Here is a 15,114-nt window from a genome sequence, read left to right on the forward strand (position 1 = left end):
ACAACTCCCCCGTTCAAGAGCCTTCATTTAATTCCACCTCAAAACCCCTTTTGCCAGATAAGGTAAAATATTCACAGGTTCCATAGGGTACAGTCTAGATATCTTTGGGGGTCTGTTACTGAGCCTTCCTCAAACTTGCTCTGAAATATTTTTCTTTAGGGAAGATTTCATATATCCCGATCCTCTTAAGAATTTTACGTGCCGTTAATCCCTGGCACAGTCTGTCATGGGGCACCCTGGCATTATTTGACTGTGTCCAACTTTGTGTCTTTGCATGGCAGCTCTTTTCCCTTTCTATTTAGAAAGAGTTTGAAATTTAGAGAAAAGTTGTAAAATAAGAAGAGCAAAGCATGTTCGAATGTTCTTGACCAAGCTCACTTATTGTTCATAAGATTTTGTCCTATTTGCTTATTATTCCTGACTTGGATGATTTAAAATAAATCCACATTTCCTTTTCAAGAACACAAAATACAAAACTTCTACCAAGAGATGTATTAGTTACACATAATGTCCGTCTGCTCTGATTCTCTTCAGTTCAATTAGAGGCTGGCAAACTTTTGTGTGAAGGGCCACATAGTAAATATTTTTGGCTGTGTTGACCCTATGGTCTCTGTTGCTGCTACTCAGCTCTGCTGGTGCCGTATGAAAGCAGCCACAGGCAGTTCTTAAATGAATGAACATACTGTGTTCTAATTAAACTGTATCTGCAAAAACAGGGAGAGGGCTGGATCTTGCTCAGGGGCATTGTTTGTCAACCCAGGTTAAATGAGGTCTAAGTGATTCAGAATTGTAATTAAAAAATTTTTTTTTTAAATCAGTGTGTTCCTTTAATTTCTTGGATTACCGAAAAATGCTTCAGAATCTTTTCACTCAAAAATAGCAAATTTTTAATATCCAACTTAAAAGGTTGTGTCATTATCAGAGAGATAATCTAGGGTGCTCCTAGTTGCACCTGAAAAATGCAGACTCATAACAAAGCTTTGGAAAGGACTTTGAAGATGAATGAATGAATGAATGAATGGGCAGATAAACAGATGAAAACTGTGTACAGGCTAAAGTTTCTCAAATTAGGGCCAGTTTGGAAGTTTTTAAGTTTTGTGATTCAATGATAATCTAAAATTTTGATATAAGCAAATTTAAGATCAAGTGATTGATCTCATAATTGAGTAAAAATGCCACCTGATCGTAATGCCAGCCTTTGTATTGACTGGCAGACTGGGACCAAGCAGTATTTCTTACTGCAGGCTAAAAAGAAAATTATTGAAGTGTGTTGATGCCTTTGGGACAAGTCAAGGTCAAATAATGATACGGCATAATATATGAATTGAAAAGGTTTTTAAAGAGTAGAGGAAGGAAACATGGGAAAATTATGTAGATATCCTAAATATCTACATAATATGTAGATATGTCAAAATAATATAGATATCCTAAAGTTATGTGGGAAGAGGTACTATAAGAATTACTATCATTTTCAACCTAGGACCAATGATTTAGTTTGAGCAAAACAACATCATCTATCCTAATAAAAGAAAAACATTGTTTATTGGTTTTATAAGTTTGCTTATATATACATATAATTTTAAATTTATGTTGATTTTATATTTATAAAAGTATTTTAAATATAAGGAGTTTATCCCTAGCTTTTATTTGAGCATATTTTAGTTTTATTAGAATTAAAAATTGTTTATGAGCCTTTCATTTGGTAAAAATATATTTTCTCTTAGGAGCATTTATTCCATTACTTAAGTTTGAGAGACAGTGTTCTACGCTGATCTCTCCTACACATTCAGATGAGGGAACCAAGACTCATGAGTAACATCATGAATATGGATTAGAATACTTGCAGTATTTGATTTACCCTGTGCTAATTAATATAAATATAGTATACATAATATTTTTTTTCTGTTTGAGGATAATAGTCTTCCCTACTGATACCAGCTTTAGTTATTCTTAATAACGCTAAGGGAAAAAAAGTAATTTTATTTTTATATAAGTTTAGTAGTATACACTTTACAAATGCTTTAATCCCCATTTTAACAATTAAATATTTATAATAACCCTTAACAGGGATGTCCAAGCTTTTGGTGTCTCTGTGCCACACTGGAAGAAGAGTTGTCTTGGGCCACACATTAAATACACAAACACTAATGCAAACTGCTGAGCAAACAAAAAGGTTTTAAGTAAATTCACGATTTTGTGTTGGGCCGCATTCATAGCTGTCCCGGGCCATGCGTGACCCGTGGGCCGCATGTTGGACTCCCCTGCTAGAGGGTAGATTTTTATTTCTGTTTTATAGACAAAGGCTTGATGCTGGGAGAGGTACTCAAGGTCACACGTGTAGTAACTGACAGAACTGGGATTTGAGTGCATTGTTTTCCATTCCGATATTCTAGTAGCCTAAAATAAATAAGAGATGTTAATTACTTAAATGATTCTTTCAGATTGTGCTATTTATTTGAATGTATTTGAGTCTGACTGAGTAGATAATTTGTCCCCTCATAAGTATTACATTTTGTTTTAGAATTTTCCCAGTAAGTTATAGTTTAGACCGTTTATTATGTACATTTATTAATATGATGAGCGTTGAACTACTCATTTTCTTAATCCATATATTCTCTGTTTTTATAATCCAAGTTCTTTGTTTAATGTGTTGTTTGATTTTTTTTTTTAATAGGTCCTGATTGTTCTTTGAATGTTCCTTCCACTGAGTCTTACTGGATTCTGCCAACTGTTAAGCCCTTCAGTCCTTCTGTCGGTCGAGCTTCCCATAAAGCAGTTTTACATGGGAAGTTTATGTGGGTGATTGGTGGATATAGTTTTAACTACAGTTCTTTTCAAATGGTCCTGAAGTAAGTATTTTTTTCCCAGATTTTCACCATCTATAATTTAAGCTGATTTTTCAGGTAATAAGATTATCCTAACTGTCTATTTTATTACCGTCCAAATTTATGAATGTTAGTTTTTGTGATGGGTTCTATTTGCTGATTTGAGAATGGAACTGATTTGATCATCTGTGAATTCAATAGTTAAATATTTGTCATTGTGCATATAGGTTTGTTTTGCAAAACCTCTCTAGAGTGCTTTTAATAAATTCTGAGTAAGAAGATATTAACTTAAAGTAAGGTGAGGCCAGACCCATATTAGACATTATGAATCCTGCCACATTTTTTTTTCAGAAGGAAGTGTAATTGCTTATACAAAAATACTTTCAGTTTGTCCTGTACATTAATTTACCTGAGCTTTTTCCACTTTGGACTTATTTTACAAGCTTTTGCTGGGAGAACAGTGCCAGCATCACACAATAGATTATTCATGTACTATTGTCCTGGTCAAGACTGTCCTCTCAGGATTGGGTGATAAAGGGAATTCCACGGATGACAGCTTTATCTGATTTCTTTTAGCTGGTGATTGGATTTTATGAATGTCTAATAATAAGAGAACAAAAGAGGAAATAGGAAGAATAATTTGATTAGCAATATTGTTTTCAGGAGTGATATGCCTAATATGTAATAAGTGGTGCAACTTGGGCATCACCCAATCAGAGCTCACCCTGGACAGAATATCAGAATGGTGTGTGCCCAATAGGTTGCCAGGTGTAGCAGACAAACGTACAGGACACCCAGTAAAACTCAAATTTCAGATTAATGACAAATAATTTTTTAGTATAAGTCGGCCCTTCAATGCTCTTTTTAAATTTTGTCTATAATATTGCATGGGTTCTACCTATACTAAAAATTACTTGATGTTCATCTAAAATTCAGAGTTTTTTTGGCATTTTGAATTTTATCTGGCAATCCTACATACCAAAAATATTAGCCCTATTAATTTTGGGTATTCAGAAATTCTACTGCTTATAAGAGGAGATTGCTTTAAAACTATGACGGACTATGACTAGATTTAAAGTACAAAATAAAATAAATTCTGTAGAGAGGGAGGAAGAGTTTTTGGCAAATACTTAAGTGAACAGTTAGAATTCTGTAACCCAATATGACAGCAAAATATAGTAGAAATAATTGAAAGGACTTGGTGGGATTAAAATGAATTGCTAAGATATGGAAAGAACCTGAAGAAATGAGTTTTAAATGTGGAAAGTAAAAGGAAATGAACTATGATTAATTAAAATGAAAAGACTGTGAAAAATAAAGTAAAATGGTTTTTGCATTTTTAATGGGCTGTAAGAGCAAAGAAGAATGTGAAAGATCAGTGTGGTCCACAAAGCCTAAGGTATTTACTATCTGGCTCTTTACAGAAATAATTTGCCAAGTCCTAATTTATGGTAACTTGACGAAAAGCAGTGTGTTGGGTGCAGACGCTGGTAGGTAGGAAGGTGTAGTAGTGTGAGTCTGTGGAAGGTGTGTTCTAATTGATCATAGTTCCTTATTTGTATCATACACATGTACCTTCTCACTCCAGTGGAGGAAACAAGTTAAACGTAATGCTGAAAATGGTTTTTGGTAACCTTCCCTTTTTTTGTGTGAAGGGAGCTTGCTTGCCTTTCCTGATGAGTTGGAAGAAGAAATAGAAGAGTGGAGATGAAAATTGATAGGGAGCTTCTTAAGCAAGGCCCTACTGAATTCTTGGCTCGATGCTTCCTTTTGCATATTTTGGCAAATTGAAGAGATTTGAGGGTAGCATTTGATGGTGACAGCTGAACTGGAATTCTGTTAGATGAGCATTTGCGGTCCACAGTGTGGAACTTCTGTTTTCACGCATATATTTTTGGACCAGTAGAACAAATAATAATTTTCATTTTTTATCCTGTAACCAGTAGTACCTTATTTTTACAGAAGCTCCTGTCTTAGTAGATTGATTTCACACAATCTCAGATGATTAATAAACAAGATATATTCGTGCATATGAAATCGGTACTTCTTGGTTAATTTATATAATGCTGAGCTAAGTGCATGTAAAAGAATAAAAATAGATACATAAAGCAAATTGCTTTTGTAAAAATGGAGAGAATTTCTATTTCCAAAATAAAAAGCTGACTTTTTTTTTTGTTTCTGTGCAATTTATTTATTATTTCTATTATTTTTTATTTGAACTTACTGGGGTTTTATTGGTCAATAAAATCATATGGGTGTCACATGTACAGTCCTGCAAGACGTCACGCGCACATTGCGCTGTGTGCTCACCATCCAAAATCTAGTCTCCTCCCATCACCATTTACCCCCTGTTCACACTCTTCCACCTACCCCCACCCCACCTTCCCTCTGGTCATCGCCATACTGTTGTCTGTGTCCTTGACTTTTTTGTTTTCCTTAATCCCTTCACCTATTTCACCCAGCACCCCCCACCCCCCATCTCCCGTGACACCTGTCTGCTCTCTGTCTTTATTGTAAAATTAAAAAATGCTGACCAGCTCACTGTTGTTTACGTTAAGCAGTTTGTCGAAATTATTAAAGCAACTGAGCAAATTTATTCCAGGAATAAATAGCCTAGTCCAGTTAATGTATATTGCACATTTAGGTGATTGAACCCTGGTTTAGAGTAGGTATATCTTGGATGTGTTTATGAAACATATCTAACATGGTACATGAAATTATGAGTTTGCACATTGAAAAGCCAAAAATGAATTGTAGCTTGTGAAGTTATTTGTTTCTCTCGTTTTCAGTTACAATTTAGAGAACAACATATGGAATGTGGGAACTCCGTCAAGGGGACCTCTCCAGAGATACGGACACTCTCTTGCTTTGTATCAGGTATGGATCCTGCTTATAAATTTAAAGCGTTTTTTGAGTTCACCTTAGACCTAAAAAATACTACAACTCAGATTTATTTCAAACACCTAAGGAGAACAGTGGGTCATATGGATCACAATGACTTGAGATATCACAGACTCACATACTATTTTAGTAAAAATAATAGGTTTTAGTAGTCACTTTGCAAATTGTGGTAAAATATACACAGTAACATAATAATATAAAATTTACCACTTGAACCATTTTAATTTAGAGTTCAGTGGCATTAAGTATATTCAAATTATTGTCCAACCATGACTACCATTATTGGGGCCTTTTCTGGTCCTAAAGCTGAAATTTTATCCCATTAAACACTTCCCCATTTTCCCCCTTCCGCAGACCCCGGTAACCATCATTCAACTCCAGCCTCTGTGAATTTGACTACTCTGGATGCCTCATATAAATGAACTCTTACAGTGTTTGTCCTTTAATGACCAGCTTATTTCACTTAGTATGATGTCCTTAATGTTTATGCATGTTGTAGCATGTGTCAGAATTTCCTTTCTTTTTAATTCTGAGTAATAGTCCATTGTATGTTTATAATGCATTTTGTTCACCCATTTATCCATTGATAAACCCTTGGGTTGCTTTTACCTTTTTGGCTATTGTGAATAATGCTGCTATGCACGTGGGTGTACACATATCCGCTTCTCTACTTACTTTCAATTTTTTGGGTACATAGCCCAAAGTGGAATTGCTGGATTATTTGATAGTTCTATTTTTATTTTTTTGAGGAATTTCCATATTGTTTTCTGCAGTGACTGCACCATTTTACATTCCCACCAGCAATGCACAAGGGTTTCACTTTTTCTACACCCTGTGGCATCTTACTATGGTTTTGATTTGTGTTTCCTTGGTGATCAGTGATGATGAAATCTTTTCAAGTGCTTGTTGGCTATTTGTGTGCCTTCTTCAGAGAAATACGTATGCTAGTCCTTGGTCCATTTTAAAATTTGGGTTGCTTTTGTGTTTGTTGTTGAATTTTAAGAGTTTAAAAAATGTATTCTGGGTATTAACTGCTAGTTGGAAATAGGATTTTCAAGTATTTTCTCCCATTTTGTGGGCTATTTTTTCACTCTATTGATAATGTACAAGTTTTTAATTTTGACAGCATCCAATTTATCTTTTTTTTTTTTGTTACCTGTGTTTTGGTGGCATATCCAAGAAATCATTGCCAAATCCAGTGTCATGAAATTGGACCTTTGCCATAAATCAAAAATGGAGTAAATCAAAATTGATTACAGACATAAAAATAAGAGTACTTTAAAACTCTTAAAAGAAAAGGTAAAGAAAAAGTTTCATGTTATTGAGTAAATTTTGTTAATGATATATGGCAAAGGTCCCATTTCATTCTTTTACATGAAAATATTCCATTTCCCCAGCATCTTTGTTAAACAGACTGTCTTTTTCCCATTGAGCGGTCGTGGCAGCCTTGTTGCAGATCATTTGACCGTATGTGTGAGGTGTGTTCCTGAGCTCTCTAGTCCTTTGGTGCCTGTGTTTAAAATAGTATCACACTGTTTTGAGTATTCTAGTCTTGTAGTAAGTTCTGAAGTGAGGTAGTGTGAGACCTCCAACGTTGGTCTTGTTTTTCAAGTTCATTTTGTCTATTCAGGGTCCCTTAAGACTCCATGTGAATATTAGGATGGTTTTTCTATTTCCACAAATATATTATTTGGATTTTAATAAGGGCTTCATTGTAATCAGTTACTTTTATGTACTTGTAGGATTCAGGATTTAAATGACAGGCTACTTCACTGGTTTTTATTTTGAATCAGCAAAGATTCATGTATTTTGTGATCTGTGACTAGACCCTTCAAATCAGAATTTATATGTTTTCTGTGCTTATTTCAGAAAATTTGTAAAATATAGGGGCAATGTAAAGAATAAACTACTGCTTCTTATGCATATGCATGTTTTAAAAATGAAATTAAAATCTCCATGTAAATATGTATGTACATGTTTTAGTTTTTTTTAAAGATTTTATTTTTCCTAGCAAAGGGGGAAGGGGAGAAGAAAAGGAGGGAGAAAAACATCAATGTGAGGGAGAAACATCCATCGGTTGCCTCTTACACATGCCTAAACCCGCTGGGGACCTGGCCCGCAACCTGGGCCTATGCCGTGACCAGGAATTGAACTGGCAACCTTTCCCTTTGTGGGATGATGGCCAACCAACTGAGCTACACCAGTCAGGGCTGTTTTCTAGGTTTTTTTTTTACCATAAATTTATTGGGATGACACTACTCATTGAGGTCATATAGGTTTCAAGTGTATATATCTGTGGTACATGATCCTGTATATAGCATTGTTTTTTAGTTTTTTTCATTTATTTCATTTTTTGTAACAGCTTATTGAGATATAATTGACATACCATATAATTCACTCATTCTAAATGTGTATAATTGAATGGCGTCCAGTGTATTCAGAGTTGTGCAACCATCTTTTGCAGATTTGTGCAAAGTTGTAGAGTTGTCCAATCAAGTTTAGACCATTTTAATCACCTCGCAAAGCAATCCTATATCCTTTAACTATCACCTCTAACCTCCTTGTCCTCCCGGTCTTAAGCAATCACAATTCTACTTCCTATTTGTATAGACTTGTCTACTCTGGATATTTCATGTAAATGAAATTCTGTACTATGTGGCTGATGACTGGCATGTTGTAGCATGTGTCAGTACTTCATTTTTATGGCTAAATAACAATCTATTGTATGGATATATATGTATACTACATTTTGTTTATCTTTCCATAGTTAATGGAGATTTGGGTCATATTCACTTATTGGTTCTTACGAATAATGGTGCTATAAACATTTATGTATAAGTTTTTGTGAGGATGTGTACTTTCATTTCTCCTGAGTGTATATATAGGGTTGGAACTGCAGGGTCAAATGGTAATGCTATATTTAAATTTTGAAGGAACTGCCACTGTTTTCTATACTGGCCGTCCCATTTTACATCCTCCCCCAGCCATGTATGAAGGTTCCAATTTCTTCAATTGGAACAGATCCTCGCCAGCTCTCATTTGTATTTGTCCTTTTGATTATAGCCATCCCAGTGGGTGTGAAGTGATATTTCATTGGGCTTTGATCACATTCCTGTTGATTAATGATGTTGAACATCATTTCATGTGCTTCTTGACTATCTGTATTTTCTTAGGAGAAATGTCTATTCAAGTCCTTTCCCCATTTTTAAGTTGGGTTATTTGTCTTCTTATTATTGAGATGTAAAGTGTTATTTATGTATTCTAGATACAAGTCTCCTATGATTTGCAAGTGTTTTCTCCCATTTTGTGAGTTTTCATTTTTCCCAATGGTGTCTTTTAAAAAATAAGTTTCAAATTTTTTTATTTTGGTAAAATCCAATTTATCTTTCTTTTTCTTTTGTTGTTTGTGATTATGGTGTCATATCTAAACACACATTGCCAAAACCAAGGTCATGAAGATTTATCCCATGTTTTCTTTTAAGAGTTTTATAGTTTGGCTCTTAGATTTAGGTCTTTGATTCATTTTGAGTTAAATTTTGTATATGGTATGCAGTAAAGGCTCAAATGCATTCTTTTGTATGTCACTATTCAGGTTTCTTAGTATCATCTGTTGAAGAGATTATTCTTTCTCCATTGAATGGTCTTGACACTCTTGTCAAATATCAGTCGGCCATAGATGTGTGGATTTATTTCTGGACTCTCTGTCCTATTGATTTATATGTCTGTCTTTATTCCGGTAGCACGCTGTTTTAATCCCTTTTGCTTTGTAGTAACTTTTGAAGCTGAGAAGCGTGAGCCCAGTTTTATTTATTTTTTCAAGATTGGGTATTCTGGGTCCCTTGCAATTCCATGTGAATTTAGGAATCAACTTGTCAATTACTAAAAAGAAGTCATTGGTGATTCTGATAAAAATTGCATTGAATCTGTTGTTTAATTTGGAGAGTGTTGCATTGTCTTTTTAACAGTAAGTCTTCTGACCCATGAACATGGAATGTCTTTCCATTTATTTAGACCTTTTAAAATTTCTTTCAACAATGTCTTGTTGCCTTCAGAGTAAGATTAGAATTTCTTTTGTTAAATTTATCCCTAAGTATCTAATTTTTTGATGCTTTTGTAAATGGAATTGTTTTTACTTAGTGTTATTTTTGGATTGTTCATTGCAAGTGTATAGAAACATAATTGATTTTTGTACATTGATCTTGTACTCTGCAGTGTGGTTGAACTCATTTCTTAGCTCTAATTTTTATTTTTTTATTTCTTAGTATTGTCTATATATATGCTCATTTCTTCTATGAATAGCAATATTTTACTTCTTTTTCAATCTGGATGTCTTTATTCAATTTTTGCCAGTTTGCTCTCACTGAATCCTTGAGTACAATGTGGACTGTAAGTGGCAAAAGTGGACATCTTTGTCTTGTTCCTGACCGTAGTTGGAAAGCATCCACTCATCATTATGTATAATATTAGCTCTGCGTTTTTCTTAGATAATCTGTATTAGTTTGAAGAAATTCCTTTCTTCTCCTAGGTTGTTGAAATAATAATGATTTGTATCATTTATGTATCATTCATTTTAGTCATATGTGATTAAAGCTATTTGTATAATTTATAAGTATCTGCCCAGAGCCAAGGGGAATGGTAATAAAAATGTATTCCATGTACTACATAAACGTGGCCTCCCTTTTTGTGAGCTGTGCTTGATGAAAGCACTGAGAGATCAAGAATAGCACAAAGCAGTACACATAGATGGTCATGTTCAAGTGTAACAAGGGACTCAGCAAATAGGATAATAAAATATGGTTAGTTGACTATATAATACGATTATTTTAAATAAAGTATCTTAAAGTAACTTTTCGAAGGCATGGATTTCTTTCCCTTTCTTGTAAGTAAAAGCACCATTTTTCATTACTCACGTGTCCCCATTTGACTTTTTACTAATAGGAATGATGTCTTATGCATGTTGTGATTACTGAAATTTGATGATTAAATTCAGCCTTTGTGTTAAATTGATATATATTGCTATTCTGTTTATTAACACGTGCTTTTTACCTTGCAGGAAAACATCTTCATGTATGGAGGCAGAATTGAAACTCACGACGGCAATGTCACCAATGAACTGTGGATCTTTAACATACAGAGCCAGTCCTGGAGCACAAAAACTCCTACTGTGCTTGGCCATGGGCAGCAGTATGCTGTGGAGGGACACTCCGCACACATAATGGAGCTGGACAGTCGAGATGTTGTCATGATCATAATATTTGGATATTCCGCTATATATGGTTATACAAGCAGCATCCAGGAATACCACATCTGTGAGTTACTTTGAAAATGTAACTGTATACTCTTTTCTTTATTGGTTGAGAGTGTTTTTGTATCTAATGAAATCTTCCCAATGCATTTAGTAAAGATGGTTAGTTGCTTGAAATAAGAATTATAAGCCAAGAATTAATACTCTTAAATATGTTTTTTAGTTTTGTGTTCGATTTTGTCCTTCAATATTGAAGCGTATCTTCTTAGCCGAATGCAGGAAATGTTACATGTTAAGTGTCTAAGTCACATTTTTCCAAGAATTGAGAATATTTTTAAAAATGGTGAAATTCCAGTAGATGGTGCTATTTCTTTGGATTTTACTCATGGACCAAGAGCTAAAACGAACCCAATCTCTTCACTGTGTATTCCAGGATTTCAGGATTTTTCATTTTTCAGGGTTCTATTCCTAATCTTACTGCAATATCTCCATATACTGTATTACTCTTTTAAAGGAGGCCTGTCAGCTTCTATGAGAGATTGTCATCTAGTGTGTGGAGGTGGCTGGGACAATCTGCATAATGACTTTCTGTACTATACTCTGAAATCCTCTTCATTGTTTTTCTGGTACTTTATTTAAAAAAATACGAAATTTTCAAACAGTTGTAATTTTTAAAAAGACTTGTCTACACATATATACACCCTATAGTCACTACTAAGATTTAAGAACAAACTACGTATCTGGCTCTTCCCAGTATTAGGAGCTCAAATTTTAGCCTTTTTTCCTTATAGACAACTATATAAGGGTGGGGCAAAAGTAAGTTTGTATGAAAAATTCAGGAATTAATAAATGATAACACAAGAATAAACTCTGTTTCACTTACTCACTAATGTAAACCTACTTTTGCCCCACCCTGTATAGAACTATTGAGAGTCCTTGTGCAGCCTTGATGAGAAAAGTCAGTTGCAGATCCCCGTTAGCAACAGCAGGAGGGCGCTTGTGGGCCCAAAGGAAGACTCCCCTTCTCGATACCCCTCTGTTTCCCTGTGGTCCTTTCAAGGGATCTGTGCTCTCTTCCACGTTCCCAATGCAGCAGGGCTGGAAGTGGGGCGTGCAACCTCATTACTTCTTATTGCCATTTGCACTCTGTTTCCGTACCTTCCTCATTTGAATCGCTCAGCTTTGCATCGTATGTTATTAGCACCTGTTTTTTTTATCCTCTTTGCCTTCTGTTGCTCTTCAGATCACCGTGTTTTATTCCTTGAAGAAAATAGCTTCTGGCTCACTGTCACTACATCCCTTATATATTAACCGAATATTTTTATGATTTCAGTATGCACTTAAATAATTCTTCTAATACCTGACTCCTCGATTTTTTTATGTGTCTTCCAAAGATGTTGTTTTTCATCCTACCTGAGTAGCTCTTGCCCGTTGTCACACCTGCGGTGAAGCCCGCGATTTCCATTTCACGTATCTCTTACCTCGCGTGCCCCCGATTAGTCCAGCTCACTCCTCCTCGTGCCCAGACTCTGGCAGTCCTTCAGCCTGACCACAGCACTGAGTTCACTGAGCCTCCTTTCAGTTTCTCACCCTCTCTTGTTCATACTTCTAAACCTACCAGGCTTTCAATTCGCAGTCACCACTCTCTCTTCTACCTCTTCATAATGGCTGCTTCATGCATTTTCCTCTCTCTTCAAACTTGCGACATTTCCTTCTTCATCATAACTCTCAGCTGATGACCTTACTTATTATTGTACACAGAAAACAGAGGCAATCTAAAGAGGATTCCCGCTGATAGGAAGGGGCATTTTAGAGTAATGGTTAATAAGCAATGTTGCATTGAATAATCTCGCTTATTTGCCTTATTGTCCTAACAAGCTCAGGATGGCATGGAAGCCGGTGTGGCTGTCATTCTGATTTTTCGGATGAGCCTATGAGTTGTTTCAGCAAGAGTTAAGTTACAGGTGTTCTCTGTAGAGAGGTTTTTAAAAAAAATTTTGTTATTAATTTTATTTATGATATATAAATAAATATGACATATTTATAATAGTGTTCAGGGAATGTTGTAGATATTGCTTCCCTATTTTATAATTAAACAAAACTTTTATTGTTATTCTATTACAGTTGTCCCAATTTTTCCCCCCTGTGGCCTCCTTCACCCATCCCACCCCCTACCCGCCCCCCCCCCCCCCCCCCCACACTGTGGTCCATGCCCGTGGGTCATTCATATGTCTTTGTTTAGTCCCTTCCCCTCCTTTCCACCATTATCCCCCTCTCCTCTCCCCTCTGTTCACTGTCAGTCTGTTCCATGTTTCCATGCCTCTGGCTCTATTTTGTTCAGTAGTTTATTGTTCATTAGATTCCTCTTATAGGTGAGATCATACGGTATTTGTCTTTCACAGATGGGCTTATTTCACTTAGCATAATATTCCCCAGTTCCAAGGAATTTCCCTATTTTATAATTACTGGAGATTTTCTTTGTGGTCTAATTTTCATAAATACTCTAAGACATTTGAAAAGGAGAAAAATCCTATAATTTTAAGTTATGGTGTCTGAGATATGAATATATATCAAATCTACTTTATTCATTATACTGCTCAGTTCTCTTCCTTACTTATTTGTTTTTGTATTGGATTTATCATATCTGAAAGTTAAAGTCTAAAAATGTTAGTGTATTTTTGCATATTTCTCTTTGTATATTCTGAAACTTATGCTTTATGGAAATTGCTATTATAGATATTCGTAACTGTTTCATCTTTATTGCAAATGGTATCTTTTAATATTATAAAGTGCTTTGCTTGTTTAATGTTTTTTGACCTGATTTCTGTCTTGTCTGATATTAATATTATAGCTCTTTTTTTTTTTTTTTGCCTTTTCTGGGGTGGCTATCAGTCTTTTCTTGATATACTTTTACCCTTCTCTTTATTGTTAACCTTTCAGAATCACTTTGTTTTAAATGTATCTCTTGCATACAACAGGAAGTTGGACTTTGCTTTGTGATCCTGTCTGGTTTTTCTACATTTTCTGTTCATGTTTTAGATTTTTAATAGTCACTCTGTTATCTTTTTAAATAATTTCATGTCTTCTCACGCTCAGAGGAGAGAGGCCCGTTCTTTGTGGGAGCAAGTGTGGCAATTCTGATTCCTCCTGACTCCTGTTTCTCGTGTTCCTTTCTGCGTTCTTGGGGCTTCTTCCCTTTGGCCCTTCATTTTACTTGCTTTTTGCACATTCACAGCTGATTTGGCACTTGCGGGTGTTTCAATTCCTAGTTTCTCCAGCAATTTATTTCTTTTCTTTCACCACCCCCCATGTTTTCCTTGTTGTTTTCCATGTCTTCCCTAGGGTGGATGGGAAGATTCGGAATTAAACTCTCACCATTCTTGTACTTGAACCATAGGTTTTGACTTCTGAAGTTTTAACATGAATACTTAACGGTCTCTAAAGTTAACCAGTACTTTTACTCTTTGATCAAGCCCCAATTTACAGGATCCTGTTTTCCACTGCCCGAATTCATCTCATTTTGTTTCGAACACATTCGTGTTATTACGTGTTTTTTACAATGGGTTAGCAATCTTTTCTATAAAGGGCCAGAGAGTAAATATTTAGACTTTGTGATCCATGTGGTCCTTGTCACAACTAATTAGCTCTGCTGTTGTGGCACGAAAGCAGCCACAGACAATTCCTAGACACATGGGCAGCTGGATTTTGCCCTTGCATCTTAGTTTGCCTAGTCTTGCTCTAAAGAGAGAACATGTGCATGCTACTGGGGACCCAGCCACCCTGGTCCAAATTAATTTAAAATTTTGGCATGTGGGTTTTTTTTTGGATGTTGTATATGCAGTGAATTCATGCCCCAAATTCTATGACCCAAAGTTCCCAGAAGAAACATTATTTTCCCGTTCAGATAGAGCCAAGGTGGAAATATACATTTCCTGCCTGCTTCTGCAGAGCAGATTAAAAAATAACTCACTTTTTCATTGAGGGTATAAACAAACCTTCAGGGATCCTGAGTTTGTATAGAAGTTCTCTGATTTAATACCCATAGGGGCTCACCTTTGGTACGGACCATTAAAACCAAACCTCTAGGCCCCCTGATTGGTACACCTGTTTCCTACTCTGCCTTTCCCCTGAATGCAGTTTCTG

The 15,114-nt window shown here is 35.5% G+C and overlaps 1 protein-coding gene across 1 annotated transcript in view; it reads left to right on the plus strand.

Annotated features, from left to right (window-relative positions):
- The window catches only part of ATRNL1 (attractin like 1), a 498,803-nt gene that overhangs the window by 36,359 nt on the left and 447,330 nt on the right, over positions 1 to 15,114 (plus strand). Inside the window, exons 6-8 of the mRNA XM_054581578.1 lie at positions 2,675 to 2,849; positions 5,615 to 5,702; positions 10,780 to 11,035. Coding sequence (XP_054437553.1) covers positions 2,675 to 2,849; positions 5,615 to 5,702; positions 10,780 to 11,035 — 519 coding nt within the window. The remainder of the gene's footprint in view (positions 1 to 2,674; positions 2,850 to 5,614; positions 5,703 to 10,779; positions 11,036 to 15,114) is intronic.

The sequence above is a fragment of the Pteronotus mesoamericanus genome, unplaced genomic scaffold (genome assembly GCF_021234165.1).
Source record: "Pteronotus mesoamericanus isolate MK-2021 breed Mesoamerican mustached bat unplaced genomic scaffold, CSHL_Meso_final contig_657, whole genome shotgun sequence".
In the NCBI taxonomy this organism is placed as follows: domain Eukaryota; kingdom Metazoa; phylum Chordata; class Mammalia; order Chiroptera; family Mormoopidae; genus Pteronotus; species Pteronotus mesoamericanus.